Here is a 16,868-nt window from a genome sequence, read left to right as displayed (position 1 = left end):
ATAGATCCAGTATAGGAGCTGGAGGGGGACTCCGCAGACACAGGACCCTCCCCTAGACCCTCACAGTTGCTAGATTACTGCAGCCATTTCATGAGTAGAAGGAACCTGAGAGCTGTCTGCCTCCTTTATTAGGATGTCCTAAATAACTTAGGTATTGAACAAGGCAGAAGACATTGCATGCATAACATTTAAATACCAACCGGTAATTACTTAATATAAATAACAAATAGATGTCGAACCAACATTTTGAAAATGAAAAGTTCAGCATTCGAAAGTAAACAATCTGTCGTCTGAAAGTGATTTTAATCAGGAGCACCAAATAGGACAGAGAAGCATGGTGGTGCCACCTCGTTCTTTAGGAGGGCGTATGTGCTTTAGCTTGGCCTCCATGTTCAAATGACAGGGCGTGGATGGACTGCGAGCACTTCCATGGGCCCTTGCTTCTTCTCCTGTCTCAGAATAACTTCACAAAAGATGAGTCAAGCCATGTAGGTCCCCACGTTACTGACTTTCTGACTGATTCTTCTCCATGGCTTTGAGGAAAACCAAGTATGTCCCTCTTGGCTAACAGCGTATTTATTTGAATGTATCTCTGCCTTTTTAATATTTACCATAGAACCTGCCAGAACATGTTCATTCAATACAGGTCTCTTAGAACTAATGGAATCTTCCTGCCACATCCGACTCTATCCTCAGTGTGTGTGTGTGTGTGTGTGTGTGTGTGTGTGTGTGTGTGTGTGTGTAAGTATATCTCAGACTTCAGCTCATTACCAGGTGGACCAGTCGGCCTCTGGAAATGTCTTGAAAGCCCAATCTAGCCCTTTCTTTTAGCTCAGGAAACATTATATCATAAGTCAGAGATGTATGTCAGGAAGCAAGAAGAAACGAGAGTATTGTGATGACTCATTTATCTTTGCTATTCTATGTGGGCAGTACATACTTTCTTCACAGTCTCTGTAAGTAGAGTAGAGGATGAGTGTTCTGGAAGACTGTGTGTGCCTGTTCCTGCTTCAAGGTCCTGGCATGGGCCAGTCTCTCAGGAAGACACTCTAGGGCCAGAGGACCGCATCAAGTCATGCCTCAGGGCCTGGAAGAGGCTAATGAGGGCCTGGGCCCAGATGTCCTTCTGATGCCCTTCCGACAAGGCTGTCCTGTAGGCCGAGTAAGCCAGGGTCAGTGCTAGCCTTTCAAAGTCTTCTTTCTTGAGGATTCCAGGGTGGTTGGCCAGGTTGGCACTCAGCCTGCGGATATCTGGGATGTGCTTGGGGATTATATTGTTGCAGATTGAGTGGAAGTTCAAGGCCTTCCTCAGGGAAGCCAGCTCCTCGTCCTTGATGGAGATCTTCAGGTCTGGGCTGATCTCAATTTCAGCCAGCAAGAGCTGTGGAGAAAGATGAGATAAGGAAAAACAGGAAGCCAGGTATTGTTAAGGACAGAGCGAGGGTCACTATTCACATGTCGGGAGGTAGCCATAAAAAGAGCTTAGCATCCAAGAGACCTGGGCCCCCGCTCTGGCCTTCCTCCTTAACTTCTCTGGGCCTCACCTTCCTTTTCTGTAAGATGATAAGTTTCAGTGTCTACATCACTGGGATAGCATGGGAAACATACAAGACAAATAAAGGCAAATATGACCTAGTGCCTGGGATCAGCTATAATGCTGTCATTCAGTTAGTCGACCCCATCTTCTCTTTTTCTCTTTCACCCACCGAAGGGCTTCTGAAGTATAAACTGACCGTCACAGAGAAGATTGTAACCCGAAGTTGGGAATTTCAAGAATGCGGAGGGTTGTGCTGCAGGTAGCGGGATACAGAGATGTCGTCTTTCACTGGCTCGCAAGAATAGGGGCTCTTTCTATCATCGTCGTCCCTGCCCTGTTCCACGAGTAACCTAGGAAATACTCCAAGAATGGGAAGACTCTGAATCCTAAGTGTCTTCTCCCTCTGCTCTCCTCTGCCTTCTGTGACACTACCTGTGTCCCTCTGCTCTCCTCCGCCTTCCGTGACACTACCTGTGTCCCTCTGCTCTCCTCCGCCTTCCGTGACACTACCTGTGTCCCTCTGCTCTCCTCCGCCTTCCGTGACACTACCTGTGGTCTTTCTGCTCTCCTCCGCCTTCTGTGACACTACCTGTGTCCCTCTGCTCTCCTCCGCCTTCCGTGACACTACCTGTGTCCCTCTGCTCTCCTCCGCCTTCTGTAACACTACCTATGTCCCTCTGCTCTCCTCTGCCTTCTGTGACACTATTGCCTTTCTGAACCATTGATTTGTGACTTCCATTTTTAAGGTTTGGTAGAGGCCATGCATGACAGTTTGCTGCCCAGGGCAGCATTTGAAATCTCCTCCCTGGCTTCACTGTGTCCCAGGTGTCAAAGCTGGAGGGGAATTTTGGGTATCATGCTTAAACTCCATGTGACAGTTGAGAATCAGGCTCAGAGACTCTTGGCCAATGGACTGAAGTTCAGACCTTGAAGTTAAAGCTCCTCCCACTGACCCGAACCCAGTGACCTCAAGAAACTCACCTGGTGGTTTAGAGGAGTGGGGTCCCAGGGAAGCAGGGGGAAGTGGAAGAAGGAAGCCTGTCTGGTAGGACAGGCTTCTAGAAACTTAGATGGGTTAGTGGGGCAGCCAGACAGCATCTCTGTACAGCAGGCAAAGCCTCAGAGGCATGACAACACCAGGGTCCCAGCGTGGCTTTGCCAGGACACTACTGATGAGTGACACCTGAAGCTTTTGCTTGGGACCTTCCACTCAGTGCCTGGGTGTGACGGGGCACCGATGGGACAAACCCACCTTCCGTCATGCCTGGACTGAACTCTGAATACTGCCATTTCTGTCAGGACACACGGAAAAGGTGAGGTGGTCCCAGGAGTCCCGCACCTTGACATAGGCCAGATTTTATCACCTCCGGGAATGCGACTAGGCCATTCCCTGCTACAGCACAGACCATTCAAGTCCACAGGCCCAGGCAGACCTCTTCTCAGGAAAAGAAAGACGATGCATGTTCTTGGGTGACTTGGGTTGATGGCTTTCCCTCTGCTTACCTCATAGAGGAGTTCCACATCCTCCAGGGAGGTCTGCAGGACTGGGTTCAGTGGCAAAGACAAGGACCTCTTCGGCCGGTGGGCAGCGGGGAACAGTGTAGCTGGAAGAGACAGACTGACTTGTGGGACTGGCATACACGTTGGCCACTTCTCTCTACTTAACCCTGAGGGAAGCCCTCAAGTAGATCTTGAAGGTGGATGGACGTAAGGTGAGGGGAGGTGACAGGCTCTCTTTCTTGTGTCTCAGAGAGTTCCCAGGCACGTCAGATTAGTAGCTCATCAGAAGCATCCACGAAACTGGAAACATTTATCAGCCTGGGCTACATTTGTACTCAGAAATTTTGGTTAAAACAAAGCAGATGAGGCAAACAGAAAAAAAAAAAAAAGCAAGCAAATAAGAGTGCCCCTAATCCCACAGGGGGATCCCTCCCTGAGTGCTTAAATAGTCAGCATATAATTGCTCCTTTGCAGCCTCATCATCAGAGGCTTCGGCTCACCCAGACATCTGAAGTAGAAATGCCAAGGATCTTCACACAGACCACAAAGGAAAGGAAGCAGGGTGCTGCTAGCCCGTGACTCTGGGCTCTACTGGACCATGTGGCCGAGCTCAGCACTTCCCTCCAGGGCCAGCTGATTTAACAACGCATTTACTACACAGTTAGGCCCAGGGACACATTTGGAAGCTGAGGGGAGATGGATGGGTTCCTCGTGGGGTGCAGGATTGGAAGTGCTAGGGACTGAGGGAGGAGTGAAGGAGAAAACAGAAAATTGTTGGACACAGGATGATTACGAGAAAACTCAGTTCTTCTGGACTGGATCAAACAGCCCTTGCCTCGTGCTCAGCCCCTTCATGCAGCAGACAGCGATCACAAACGATTGACAAGCCTTGTGGGTAGAAAAGGATTGTGAACTTCAGAAAACCAGAGAAAGCAATGTAAAGACGACTGTGAGGATGGCCCTCTGAAGTTGTGCAACTGTACTCTTCATGGCCATTGGTGGCTGCTCTGCTGTATGGTAGTGGTGTTCCTGAGACGCCGATAAAACGTCCGACTGTGTTCAATGCACTAAATAAGCTATGTTAAATGTGCTAAAGAGGGCAGGAGCAGTGGAAAGCGTTCCGGAATGATCTCCATCAGAAATGATAACAGAAGACCTCAGCTTAAAAGGCCCTTCCTGAAAAGTCTACGGTTGAAATCGCTGGCTTCCCGCATAAAGCGGCTGCGTGCAGCTTTGCCGAAGTGGCCCTTGCTGTGGCTTGTTTGTGGCCTATTGTCACAAGTTCCTCAGGACTGGGGTGAATGAGATTTTGTGCTTCTGCGTGCCTGTTGTCTGGAAGTAGTGAGTGAGGTTCCTAGCAGGTTGTATGTTTTGTCTCTGTCTTCTCCTTCGTAGGAAACAAAACATGAGTACCTGGTGTGGATCAAGGAGTGAGCCATGTCGGTGTGTTTGTGTGTGTGCATGTGTGTACACATATGTGTGATGGTGCACTTGCTTGTAGGGACATGAGGTGGAGACCAGAGGTTGACATTCGGATGTCTTTTTTAGTCACTTCTTTGCCTTTGTATTTTGAGACAGGGTCTCTCACTGAACCCGGGGTTTTAGCTGCAATGGCTGGCCAGGGAGCCCCAGGATCCTGCTGTCCCCATCCTACAGCTCTGGGGTGACAGGTTCATGCCACCACGCCTGGCTTTTCCATGGGTGCTGAGAATCTGAACTCGGGTCCCCATGCTTGCACACAGGCACCTGACCCTCCGACCATCTCCCTGGTCTTCCGTGTGTGAGCTTTTCTTCTTTTTTTTTTTTTTTTTTTAATATTTTTTAAGGTTTATTTATTTATTATGCATACAGAAGAGGGTGCCAGATCTCATTACAGATGGTTATGAGCCACCATGTGGGTGCTGGGAATTGAACTCAGGACCTCTGGAAGAGCAGTCGGTGCTCTTAACCTCTGAGCCATTTCTCCAGCCCCTGAGCTTTTCTTTTATACCTGTGTGAAAAGATGGTGGATCTGAGAGGAACTTCACTCCCCAGTTCTCCCAGGACCTCTTTAGTTTTTCATTTAGTTTTTGGGGATTTCATATGAGCACGGTATTGACATCAGCACCTCTTCCTCTCCTCCCTCCAACTCTTCCCATGTTCCTCTTGACTCCTCAAATTCATGGTCTCATTCTTTAATTAAGTGATATATATATATATATATATATATATATATATATATATATATATATGCACATATATACATGCATATATGTATGTTTGTGAATTTATAAACACAACTTTCTGAGTTCACTTAGTGTTGTTCTGAAGTGTTTAGGGTTGACCTCCAGGGATTTGCTAACCTCCTGGGGAGTGGAGGTCTCATCCCGGTAGAAGACTGATTCTCCCTCTCCCAGCAACCATCAGTTGCCTGTAGCTCTTCTTCTATGGGTGGAGCCTTGTGGGAATTCCCCCACACATGTTGGCATGTCAGTTGTGTTCTTTTTGTTTGTTTGTTTGTTTTCTTTAAACCAAGGCCTTGTGGATTTTTAAAAAAAAAAAAAAAATTTACTTTTATTTCATGCACATTGGTGTTTTGCCTGCATGCATGTCTGTGTGAGGATGTAGGATCCCCTGGAACTGGAGTTACACACAGCCATGAATCACCATGTGGTTGCTGGGAACTGAACCCAGGTCCTCTGGAAGAGCATCCAGTGCTCTTGACCACTGAGCCGTCTCTCCAGCCCTGTGTGTTGTCATTTTTAAGGTCTTATAGGCAACCATACTGTTGAGATTTCCTGGGTGCAGTTTCCCTGTCGCATATAAAAGACTGTGTATCGCAGCAGGCACCCTATCCTGGTTCTCTGTCCCCTCTTCTGAGGAGCTCCTTGAGCCTTAGGTGAGGGGTTGTGTGGTGTATGGATCAGTTTGGGCCAGGCCCCCATGATTAGCTGTTGTCTGCATCTTGATCAGTTGTGACTTTCTGTAATGGTTTCCATCTGCTGCAAAGAGAAGTTTCTTCACAGGGGGAGAGAGCTGCACCCGGCTGTGGGATGAGGGTAAGTGTTTAGAATATTGTTAGAAGTAGGCTGGTTTTGTGCGGTGTCATTAGTAGGCTCTCTTCTAGGGCCCAGGGCCTCACCAGCTACAAGTAGCAGGCCAGGTTTACAGTACCAGGCATGAATTCCTTCCTTCCGAGCAGGCCTTAAGTCAATTTAGATGGTCGTTGGTTACAACCAAGACAAAAGTGCCATTATTTCATCTCTAGGATAGCTTGTCGTCCTAGCCTTTGTTATTATTGTTCATAGGCATAGCTGTAGTTGGGTGGGTCTATTGATTGGTATTCTCCTCTGCTACCACGAGAGCTGGTCCTCAGGGAGGAGATGTCCAGGTCACTTCCAGCTGACATTCTTCATGTCATCTGCCACATTTTTTAAAAAAAGTATTTATGTATTTTATTTAGAGTACGTGTGTGCCTGTCTTTGTGTATACCACATGCACTCAGTGTCCAAGGAGGCCAGAAGAGGGATTTCCTGGAGCTGGAATTATAGGCAGATGGGGGTGGGTACAGTGTGGGTGCTGGCAATCAAACCCGGGTTCGAGGATAGAGCAGCCATTGCTCTTAATTGCTGAACCATTTTGTTCTAGCCCCAGAACATCTTTCTTACTGGGAAATTTATAATATCCACCTTTAAATCCTCCTTCCTGCTGTAGGCAGTGTATCTCATCAGAACATGGACCCTCCAGCAGAGGAAGAGGGAAGGGGACAATGTCATGGGCGGGGACTCTCAGTTCCCCTGTCATCGCGGGCTCCCTAGGGGGTTCCCAGGAAATTTACCATAGTTTCAGGCCCAGGCTTTCTTCACTTAGTCCCTTTCCTGAGGATACAGCATGTATCATGCTTATGTTATTTAGGGAACCCCTAATTCTCAGAGTCAAGGAGAATACATTTCCCCATTCAAAACTGAGCTTAATGATGGACTCGGTCATCCCTACAGCTGCCAGTCTCATACCTAATAATGACATTGGTGGTAAGCATTAGAAGCAGCCTCAGCCCTCCAGACTAGGATGGTGGTTATGTGGGAAGTGTGTGGGGTGCACAAATACCTTGTTTTTCCTTTTCACACGTGTGTGTGTGTGTGGTGTTTGCATGTGTGAGCACACATGGGCATGCGTGCATGCATGTGGAGAGCTGAAGCTGAGGTCAGGAATCTTCCTTGATCGCTTCTCTACCTTATTCTTGGAGGCAGGGTCTCTCAGTCAGACTCAGAGCTCACTAGTACAGCTACCCAGCTGGAGCACAGGTATGTTAAAGGTGGGTCCCTCCTTCCCTTCCTTCTCCCATGTCCCACATTGGTCCACCTCTTGGCACTGTTGAGCCCCTTATTTCTTTTTTTTTTTTTTTTTTGGTATTTCGAGACAGGGTTTCTCTGTGTAGCTATGCGCCTTTCCTGGAACTCACTTGGTAGCCCAGGCTGGCCTCGAACTCACAAAGATCCGCCTGCCTCTGCCTCCCGAGTGCTGGGATTAAAGGCGTGCGCCACCACCGCCCGGCCTGAGCCCCTTATTTCTATAGCTGCTTTGATCCTGTGCGTTGGGTAAGGGCAGAACCATTATGTCCTTAGACTGCTGGAGGGTAGCTGCCTTTGGGCTGACATCTCAGTGAATCCTCAACTGCTTAGATGTTGCTCTTTAGGCAAGACCTGGAGATGTTGGAGGTAGCCAGTGAGAAACAGTTCTGTTTACCCAGGCAATGTCAAACATGGAGGTGGAAATTTAACAAATGGTCCCCCCCCCCACCTCCTGCCCATTACTCTAGATGCTCTTGTCCATAATGATGAGGGCTGAATCCTGCCAAAAATGCCCATGGCCAAAACAAGTGCTGGTTGGCCCTGAGCACAACGTGTACAAAGCTTGAAATGAGTCTTGTTCTCACATCGCTGGGTGACAGCCCTGTTTCCCCAGGAATCCTCCCCCGTTCACCCCTCGGCATGCATCTACCTCCAAGGCTATCTTGTCCGTTCTGCACACTTAATGCCTTGCTGCCTCCTCGCCTGGAGAGGGCTCTCAGGATTGCCAGCTCCCGGGATAGGGAGTGTTCTGCTCTCTGTATCAGCTCTGCATGCTGAAAGGCTCAGGAGGTGAGCTCAATAGGACCGGCTTAAAGGAACAACTGGATGTTAAATAAAACAGCAGCCCTGATGTGTGGATGCTACTGTACGTTTGGCTCCTTGTTGGCTGTGAGCCATCCATGAACTGTGTGGCAGCATAAACTTGGCAAGGAGATAGTCTTGGGTGGCATTCTCCTCCCACCGGAGGGAAGGGAGAACAGGGAGAGAAAATGGAGACAGCAGAGAGTGCTAGAGAGTGCCCCCACATCCCCTGCACCCCTGGGTCTCAGACAAGAAGATCGCTGGAGGCTTTGCTCAGAGTCACAGGCTTTGTGCACATTTTGTGGGGTGTAAACTTGGCCTACTTGCTTGCTTGTTCTTCACCCTAGTGTGGCACACCCAGCCCAATCACTAGGCATCTCTCTGGAGTGTGACTGTCCTCATGAGAGTCACTCCATGTGCCCGTCTCAAGGACACTTGGGATTCCCTGGTCTTCTTGCTTAAAAAGTCTGCAGTACAGGCCGGCCTTGAAAATGAGGACACAAGATTGTCCCCTTCTTCACGGGCAGATGAATATCTATGACACATTGGACCCACCAGCACAGAACAAATGATTCACTATAATCATGCTAGGTGGATCAAGCTACTTTAGAAACTGGATCCAGACATGAATCCATCATGATTCATCTGTTACAGCAAGTCCTATCCATGCTTTCTGCTGAGAGACATGGTTGAACCTCAAACAGAAACTACTAAAACAAGGCACTCATGTATTGACAGTAACCCTAGAGTATCCACTGTGTTTTTCCATGTGTCCATGAAGAAGTAAGTCTCCACTTCCCATTTGAGAGATGAGGATGCTCAGAAGTTAAGGACCTTGCTCCAGACCACCCAATTTGCTTGAGATAGGACTGAGAGTGTGGTAACAGTATGATAACCATCCTGTAGGCTCCAATGCCCAACCTCACAGACACAGGTACACAATGCCCTTTTGCTCCAAGCCTGGTTGTTCTTCATTTCTCAATAATCATGGGAGAGATGTGTGTTGCATAAAATGTGTCCTTGAATGAATCACACACACATGGAGGTCATAAGATAATTTATGGGAGTCAATTCTCTCCTTCCATCATGTGGGTTCCAGGGATGGAACTCAGGTCATGAGGCATAGTGGCAAGTACCTTCACCCACGGAGCCATCTCTCAACCCATGCCACCTTTTCAGGTCTGCACACCTGCCTGTGTTTAGAGGAAACATTACCACATTAAGTAGCTGTGTTTTATAATCTCCATCACCGCCTAGCATAGCCCCTTAGCTGCTGTCCAGCAGCAGTCCCTGACTTTCCTGTCTCCACCCATGCTCACACTTTCTCAGACAACTTCTTCTCACCTTCAGCTCCTCCCTCACACCAGTCACCTACTTCTTGTGAAGATGCAGATCTGGCGATTCAGCCTTTTCTTTCCTCTGCCGTTCATTTTCTCCTCTCCACTGCATCTTATAGGGATCCACAAACATATGGCTGTGTCTTCGATGTGTTTCTACCTCCTCTTTGCCCCAAGTGCCCATTCTGCTCCCCTGCCTGCTTGCAAAGCTACATGCTGGTTTCAGTCTTGCATTTCTTTTCCTGGCCACACTGACTGATGGACTGATGCTCAACTTTTAGGTTTCTAGGCAGACCCTCTTTGCTCCTGGAGCTTCCTTTGGGGATTTGTAATTGTAATTTCAATTGTAATTGAAATTTGTAATTTCTCCCTTACCTTCAGCTTTAGGATAACATCCTGTCTCCCACTTACACCCCTCCACTCCCACCCCTTGCATACAATTCCAGCCACACATATTCTCTTACACACATTCTCCCACATGCTCTGTCTTAGAGTTTCTATTGCTGTGAACACCATAACCACAGCAACTCTTTATAAAGGAAAACATTCAAATGGGGTTGGCTTATAGTTCAGAGGCTTAGTCCATTATCATCATAGTGGGAAACATGGTGGGCAGAATGCAGGCCGATGTGGTGCTGGAGAAGGAGCTGAGAATTCTACATCCAGAATGGCAGGCAGCAGGAAGAGACTGAGACACACTAGGTCTGCCTTGAGCTTCTGAGACCTCAAATCCCACCCCCTAGTGAAACACTTTCTTCAACAAAGCTACACCTACTCCAACAAGACCACATCTTCCAACCGTGCCAGCCTCTAGGGCCATTATTAATCAAGCTACCACATACACACTCTCACATACTCACGCATGTATATTCATACTCTCACATACTCACACATGTGTACTCACACGTATCTCCTGCATCATCCCCAGCCTACTCCATCTCCCTCAGCTGCTTAGTTGCTGTCTTTGGCTGCCTCTTTCTTTAACATTCCATATCCAACTAATCAACAAATTTTGGTGATGGTGCTTTCCAAATTCATCAGGAACTGGCCTATGTCTTGCCACCTCCTAGCAGCCTCCTGGTCTTCTAACCCTGAGCATTTCCCTTAATGATGTCTCTAGCTCCGCCCCTGGCTCATCCTTACTCTGTTCTGAGGAAGCTACCTGGAGTAAATCTGTGGAAACAAGGGCCTGCAGATGTCACTCCACCCAGAACCTTCTCTGGTTCTATTTCTTTCAGAGGACAAGCAAAAAAAGCTTCACACAGTACCAGGTGCTCCAAGATCAGAGTCCTTGTCAGCTCTGCATGCATCTCCCATCTCCCTGGCTCACATGGCTCTGGCCACAGACAACCTCACTGTCTTTAAGCACATCTGGCAAGCTTTAGTCTCAATGCTTTTGCCTACCTGTTTCTTCTGCCTGAAATAACTGTCCCCAAGCTCCACAGAGATTGTGAGACTCCCTCCATCACCCCTCAGGTTGTTTGTGATTTTTTCAATGGGGCCTTCTGTGACTCCCACGGAAGATGATAAGCCTTTGCGCACACTCTAGCCTCTGTCCTTACTTTATTGCCATCCAACAAGTCACGTAATTTCTTTATTCACATGCTTGTCTTTTGTCGTCCCCCCCTCCACCCCCACTAGAATGTCAGCTCTACAAGGGAACGGATCCTGTCTGTGTTGTTCATTACTGGATTCCCAGTACCTAGTGTTGTGCCCATTACTGTTTGTTGACTGGATAAGTGATATTATAGAGACACACTACCCACTCTGCCACTGAGCTTGGTTCTTTTCAGAGCGCTTTACAAAATCTTCCTCTTTGCAAGAGAGTGAGTCTGTCATCATTTGGAGTTTCGGGTCTGCTCTCGGCTAAGAAGCAATGTTTACTTTGGTCTGCTCAACTCCTTCTCCTTATCTCTTCGGAGTCCCCGCTCCAGCACAGAAGGAGCTGCTTTGCATTTATCTTTGTTAAGGCAGTTGCTATCTCCCCATGCTTGATCCTGTGCAGACGCTGTGGCGTAGCCCGCAGCCAGAAGGCGCCTGAGGAGGAAGCTGGCTCATAGTAGAGTCTGACCTCTGACTTATCACGATCCCGGTTCAAAAATCCCTTCTGTCGTCCCCCTCCGATCCCTGTGTGTGGAGCCCGCGCTTGGAGTCCACTCAGCCATGTACGGCACTTGCACTAAAGAACTTGCTGGAAAGGATGAAGGCTGCAGACCGCACCGAGCCAAAGCACAGCCCCACCGTGAATGAATCCTTGAAGCAACTCTGGGTGTGGAAGGGAAATGTTCTTGCTAATGAAAGATCTTCTGCCAGATTATGATGTGTCATTCACTTTTTGGCTCCTGGGCCAGCCTTTTGGAAAATCGGTGCTGTTCGGAGAAAGCCATGGTCATAGCCTCTGTGCCAGGTTCCTGCGGGACAGCGTTGGAGAGGAGCTATCTTGACTAGAAAGCTCCACAACAGGGGGATGGAATGATGACAAGAGGACAGGGTAGTGGGGCTGATCTCAGATGGACACGGGGCCAAGTCCACTCAGCCCTCCAGCCGCGGGACCCAGGGCTTGTCCCCTCTTGTCCCAGCTCTCTGCTTTTCTCACATGCAAACGGTTGTCTGCATGGAGAGCGAGGTGACGCTGCCAGGGTCAGCATCAACTCTTGCTGGCCACTGCTTTTACCCGGCAGAGCATCCAAGAGCAAGGACACACACCTGAAAAGGATACTCCACTAACCCTCAGGGTTATCTTCTTTACCGAACGGCTTCATAAGTAAATACTTTAGGGGGTGGTGTGATGGCTCAGCAGCTAAGGTGCCTGCCACCAAGCCTGGCAGCTTGAGTTCAGTCCCCAGGACACACGTGGTGGGAGGAGAGAACTGACTCCTGCAAGTTGTCCTCTGACCTCCCCAAGTGCCCAGTGGTACACATGCGCGTGGATATATAAACAAAGAAGTAAACGTAGGAAAGTAGAAACAATTTATATGTACTTAGTGACAACATAATGATGGTTATTGGCTATTAGGTACACATTTTTCAGCTTTTTAAAGTCAAGCAAGTCCTCTCCCTTCAAGCAGTGCTCTGACGAGATGCTGACGTGGGCTGTGTGTGTGTAGGTCGGTGTCCTCAGGTGGGCCCTGCTAACCACAGTAATCTTAGGTGAGTCATTGGGATTTCATCATGCTCGTAGGGCGGGAATGGGCAGTTCTGGATCTTGCTGTGGAATCTCCTAGGCTGGGGGGAATCCTAGAGAGCGCTTCTTAGGGAGAGGATAGGGCAGGCTCCCTTTGGGTTTCTTTCCATATAGAGGAATGGGGTGTCTAGAGGGGTGTGGTGATGGTGTGGGGGCAAGGATGGAAGAAAACAGTCTTAGAAGGAGGGCTTCCCTCAAACTCTTTTTAGGGGATTCATTGAAAGCAGGGTGGCAGTTCTTGGCTGGAATAAGATAAGATAAGAGGGATAATACCTGTGGGAAACCATTATTTGTGTGTGTGTGTGTGTGTGTGTGTGTGTGTGTGTGTGTGTGTGTGTGTGTATGTGTATGTGTATGTACAGCCTTGAGAATGTCACCCTCAGGAACACTGTCCATATTCTTCGAGACAGTATGTCTCATTGGCCTGAAGCTCACCAGTTGGCTTAGGCTGGTGGGCGGTGAACCCGGGGACCCTTCTGCCTCAGCCTCTGCAGCGCTGGGATTACAAGCACAGGCGGCCACACCCAGCTTTTCTTCAGGGGGTCTAGGGTAACGCAGGCCCTCATGCTTGCACGGGAAGCCCTCTATTAACTGAGCCCACCCGAAAGTGACAAGAATTGTGTCCTTTTGTAATTAGAAAAACCGTATAAGACAAAGGAAAAATAAAAACCAACCACATGGAAGAGTTTTGATGAAACTTGGAAGGACTTCATATCACTTGTTGCCTCTGAATACAGTCTTGAACTGTATCGTTGTCCTATAATGGGCTTTTGGTCATTTGTGTTGGCCTTGATCCTTTATAGCGCCTGAGGCCCTGCTGAGGAAGCCTTCCCAAAGAGCCTCAGATGTTGCTATCAAACCTCTGTAGAAAGCCTCAACTTTTCATTAATGCATAATGTTTTTTTCTAAATGGTATGGTCACTGACATGTAGCATTTCATCATTTTTGAAGCATATCTGGGAATAGGACCCTCAGATCAGCCTGGTGAAGGCAAGTGTTGCCATTGTTAAGATGCCACCTGCTGACAACATCCAGGGGAATTGGAAGCCTGTCAGAGATCGTGCTGCTGGCTTGTTAGAGGCAGGGCTGAGATCTCCGAGTCCTTGCAGGAGTGCTCCGGAAGCAGCTGGCGTGTTTATGAGCCTTGTCACATGTCCAGTTGTCTCTTGGCTTCCGGACAGTCTATGCCTTCAGAAGAGTAGATGCTTTTGTCTCCTTTGAATCAGCAAATTAACTTGTGCTCCCGGGGTGACAACAGTGAGGGACAGAATCCAATTCTAAGAGCTCTCTGCTTTCCACCCCCCAAGTGTGACTATGCACATGATGGGCAGGTAGGGGTGTGTGTGTGTGTGTGTGTGTGTGTGTGAGAGAGAGAGAGAGAGAGAGAGAGAGAGAGAGAGAGAGAGAGAGAGAGAGAGAGAGAGAGAGAGAATCTGTATTTTTTACTTCTTAGCAACACACACTCCCTGGCTCTGTTCAGAGGCCTGCCAGTCCCTAATAATTAGGATTAAGCACAGGAGGATAAAAGGAAAGATAAGGCCTTGGTCTCCTCTTTCCCATTGCAGCATAGGCTGCTCTTTCCTTCCCTGACGTTGTATCTGAGAAAGAGGGGCACATCCATGTCACCATGCCTATCCTTATCCCACTTGGGGTCTCTGTAAAGAGCTTCTGGATTGACTTGAGGGAACCCTGTTTTTCCAGCTCTTTCTGGGGACATGAACTCAGCTGACTCTAGGCAGTGGAGAGACTTCCCTCCAGACTGGCATGGGGTGGGTAGCACTCCCAGCTCTTCATCTCCTGATAGTGATAAACTAGCTGGCTTGATACATTCCCAGTGCCTGCTAAGCACAGACAGACCCAGGGCACAGAGTAAAGATGCCACCCTGGTTCTGAGAAGTGACATCCCAAGGGAGAAGATGTCAGTGTGAGAGAAAAACTTGGGCATAGATCCCTTCCTTTCCACAGTGGCTGTATGGAAGCGGCAGGAGCCAAACACACTGGATGAAAAAAGTTCTTTTCCTCTCACCTTCCACCAGACAGCTCTACCTGGATGCAAAAATGCATCCATGGCAGCCTGGAGATCTCACTCTTGGCCAGTGTGGCCAAGAACTCTTTGTCTTAGTCCCTCAGGTAGCAGCCTCCTGCATTCCAGGGGCCACCATTCTGTCAGGCAGGCAGCAGAACTCAGCTAGTCTCTCAGGGGTCCAAGTAGTCCCAGCAGGGATCTGGAGAGAACCTGTCCCCATTCTCTGAAGCAATCAAGAGTTCTTTCTGGCTCACCAGCACGGGGCAGCCCCATGGGTTCTCAACCTCCATCAGGCTCCCAAATCAGCTGCTTTGATGTTTCTCCCGTGTCATTTTTTTTCCATCAACTTTTACCAAGAAGGAGCTTTTCAGGAGCATGCCAGGAAAGCATAGCGCACCGGTAAAGTTGGTTTACAAAGCGGTAACAGGGCTTCTAATTCCTCCCTCCCTCCAACTCCACTCCATAACCTCAATTCTATTCAAGAAAGATGAATGAAATCAGAGAAACAAATGAATAAAAACAACTCACCCCTCTTCCACCTACACGACGCAGTAGCCTGGGTGCTAGAGAGCAGCAGCAGCAGCAGCAGCATCAGGACCTCCCAGGGCATCTTCCAGAAGGGAGAAAAATTGATCCTCTATCCCTGTGGGACCTCGGGAGCTCCAGGTGAGCCCTGAGTTCTCCTCCTTGGGATGACAGAGTTCTCACTGCTCTTTCTTGTCTAGAAGGGCAGCAAAGGCCTCTCCCTGACTCCACAGGGTGGAGGCGGATGCTGCCTCCTGGGTGGGACAGAAGTTGGTACCTCTCCTAACCTAAGTCTCTCTGGGATTGGGGGACTGGGCTTCCACACAGAGGCTCTGTTTTTGAGCACATCTGGAGTGACTCACAGGGCATGTGATCTCTTTGGCAGTGGGCTGGATAAATATAATTTCTGTACTTGAGTTCCATGTGTTGGATGCGCCCACTGGAATTTTTCTTTAACAAACAGACCCACGGAACTTGTTAGAGAGCCCGGCGAGAAATTGGCTGTCCACCCCTCCGCCATCCCCCCCCTCCCCCATACTACTTCAGAGCCAGGACCGAGGGCTGGAAGAAGAGCTGGGAGGTCGCCTGGCAGACAGTGGGGCTGGTGTAGCTCAGAGCTGCCTGTAGGACAGCACAGTCACTGTAGTTCTGGGGTGGAGTGTCTCTGCTACCCTTCCCTCGAGCTAGACTTGTGGATCATGGGGTCTGGCACCTTTCCTAGGTTCTGGGTAGGGGGGACACTGCCAGGTTTTAAGGAGCATAAATGGACAGGTGACATGGGAAATAGGTATTGCCTTGTGAACCTCTGCAGATGGTAACACAGGAGGCTAAGGATGAGCTCCCATTCACATCCATGATGCTTGTATTAGGGGCTTTCCATGGCTATAGAAATACCTAAGGCTAGATAATTTGCAAGGAAAAGAGGTCAATTCAGCTTATTGGTTTGGAGGGCCAAGAACATGACACCAGCTTCTGCATAGTACTGGTTAGGATCTGATGGTAGAAGCCATCCCAAAGGGGAATATCTTTTCTTTTCTTTTTTATTATTAAAATTATTTATTTATTTTATATACCAACCACAGTTTCCCCTCCCTCCTCTCTTCCCACCTCCTTTCTACCTCCCAACCCCCAATCCACTCCTCAGAAAGGGTAAGGCCTCCCATGGGGGTCAACAAGGCATGGCACATCAAGTTGGGGCAGGACCAGGCCCCTCCCGCTTGCATCAAGGCTGAGCAAGGCATCCCATTATAGGGCATAGGTTCCAAAAAGACAGCTCATGCTCCAGGGACAGATCCTGGTCCCACTGCCAGGGTCCACAAACACACCAAGCTACACAACTGTCACCCACATGAAGAGGGACTAGGTTGGTCCCATGCAGGCTCCCTAGCTGTTGGTCTAGAGTCTGTGAACTTCCACAAGCTTGGTCTCTGTGGGTTTCCCCATCATGATCTTGACCCGCCTGGCTCGTACAGTTCCTCCTCCCAAGGGGAAATGTTGTATGGAAGAGATTCCATGGTGATCCAGGAATCCAGAGAGCCTCAGGGGTCAGGCTTTGCCTATGTGCAAAAACCTTTCAAAGTAACTAAGCAGAGTTCCCAGGGAGCTACATTAATCCCTTCCAAGGGCA

The 16,868-nt window shown here is 48.8% G+C and overlaps 1 protein-coding gene across 1 annotated transcript; it reads right to left on the bottom strand.

Annotated features, from left to right (window-relative positions):
* Nucleotides 1-893: 893 nt before the first annotated feature.
* On the bottom strand, nucleotides 894-15,630 carry Fam180a (family with sequence similarity 180 member A). The gene is made up of 3 exons (XM_006990397.4): nucleotides 15,245-15,630; nucleotides 3,041-3,141; nucleotides 894-1,381 (listed from the first exon to the last, which is right to left on the bottom strand). Exons 1-3 carry the CDS (start codon nucleotides 15,324-15,326, stop codon nucleotides 1,037-1,039), a joined length of 528 nt encoding a protein of 175 aa, XP_006990459.2. The 5' UTR covers nucleotides 15,327-15,630; the 3' UTR covers nucleotides 894-1,036.
* Nucleotides 15,631-16,868: the final 1,238 nt, after the last annotated feature.

The sequence above is a fragment of the Peromyscus maniculatus genome, chromosome 3, assembly GCF_049852395.1.
Source record: "Peromyscus maniculatus bairdii isolate BWxNUB_F1_BW_parent chromosome 3, HU_Pman_BW_mat_3.1, whole genome shotgun sequence".
Taxonomy (NCBI): Eukaryota; Metazoa; Chordata; class Mammalia; order Rodentia; family Cricetidae; genus Peromyscus; species Peromyscus maniculatus.
This window is presented reverse-complemented; position numbering and strand designations above follow the sequence as displayed.

Excerpts from the sequence above, each read along its gene's own strand:
- Fam180a (XM_006990397.4), bottom strand. The coding sequence starts at position 15,326 with ATGCCCTGGGAGGTCCTGATGCTGCTGCTGCTGCTGCTGCTCTCTAGC. Across the intron at positions 3,142-15,244 it reads GTCGTGTAGGTGGAAGAGGG|CTACACTGTTCCCCGCTGCC; the intron begins GTGAGTTGTTTT and ends TGTCTCTTCCAG. Across the intron at positions 1,382-3,040 it reads ATGTGGAACTCCTCTATGAG|CTCTTGCTGGCTGAAATTGA; the intron begins GTAAGCAGAGGG and ends CTTTCTCCACAG.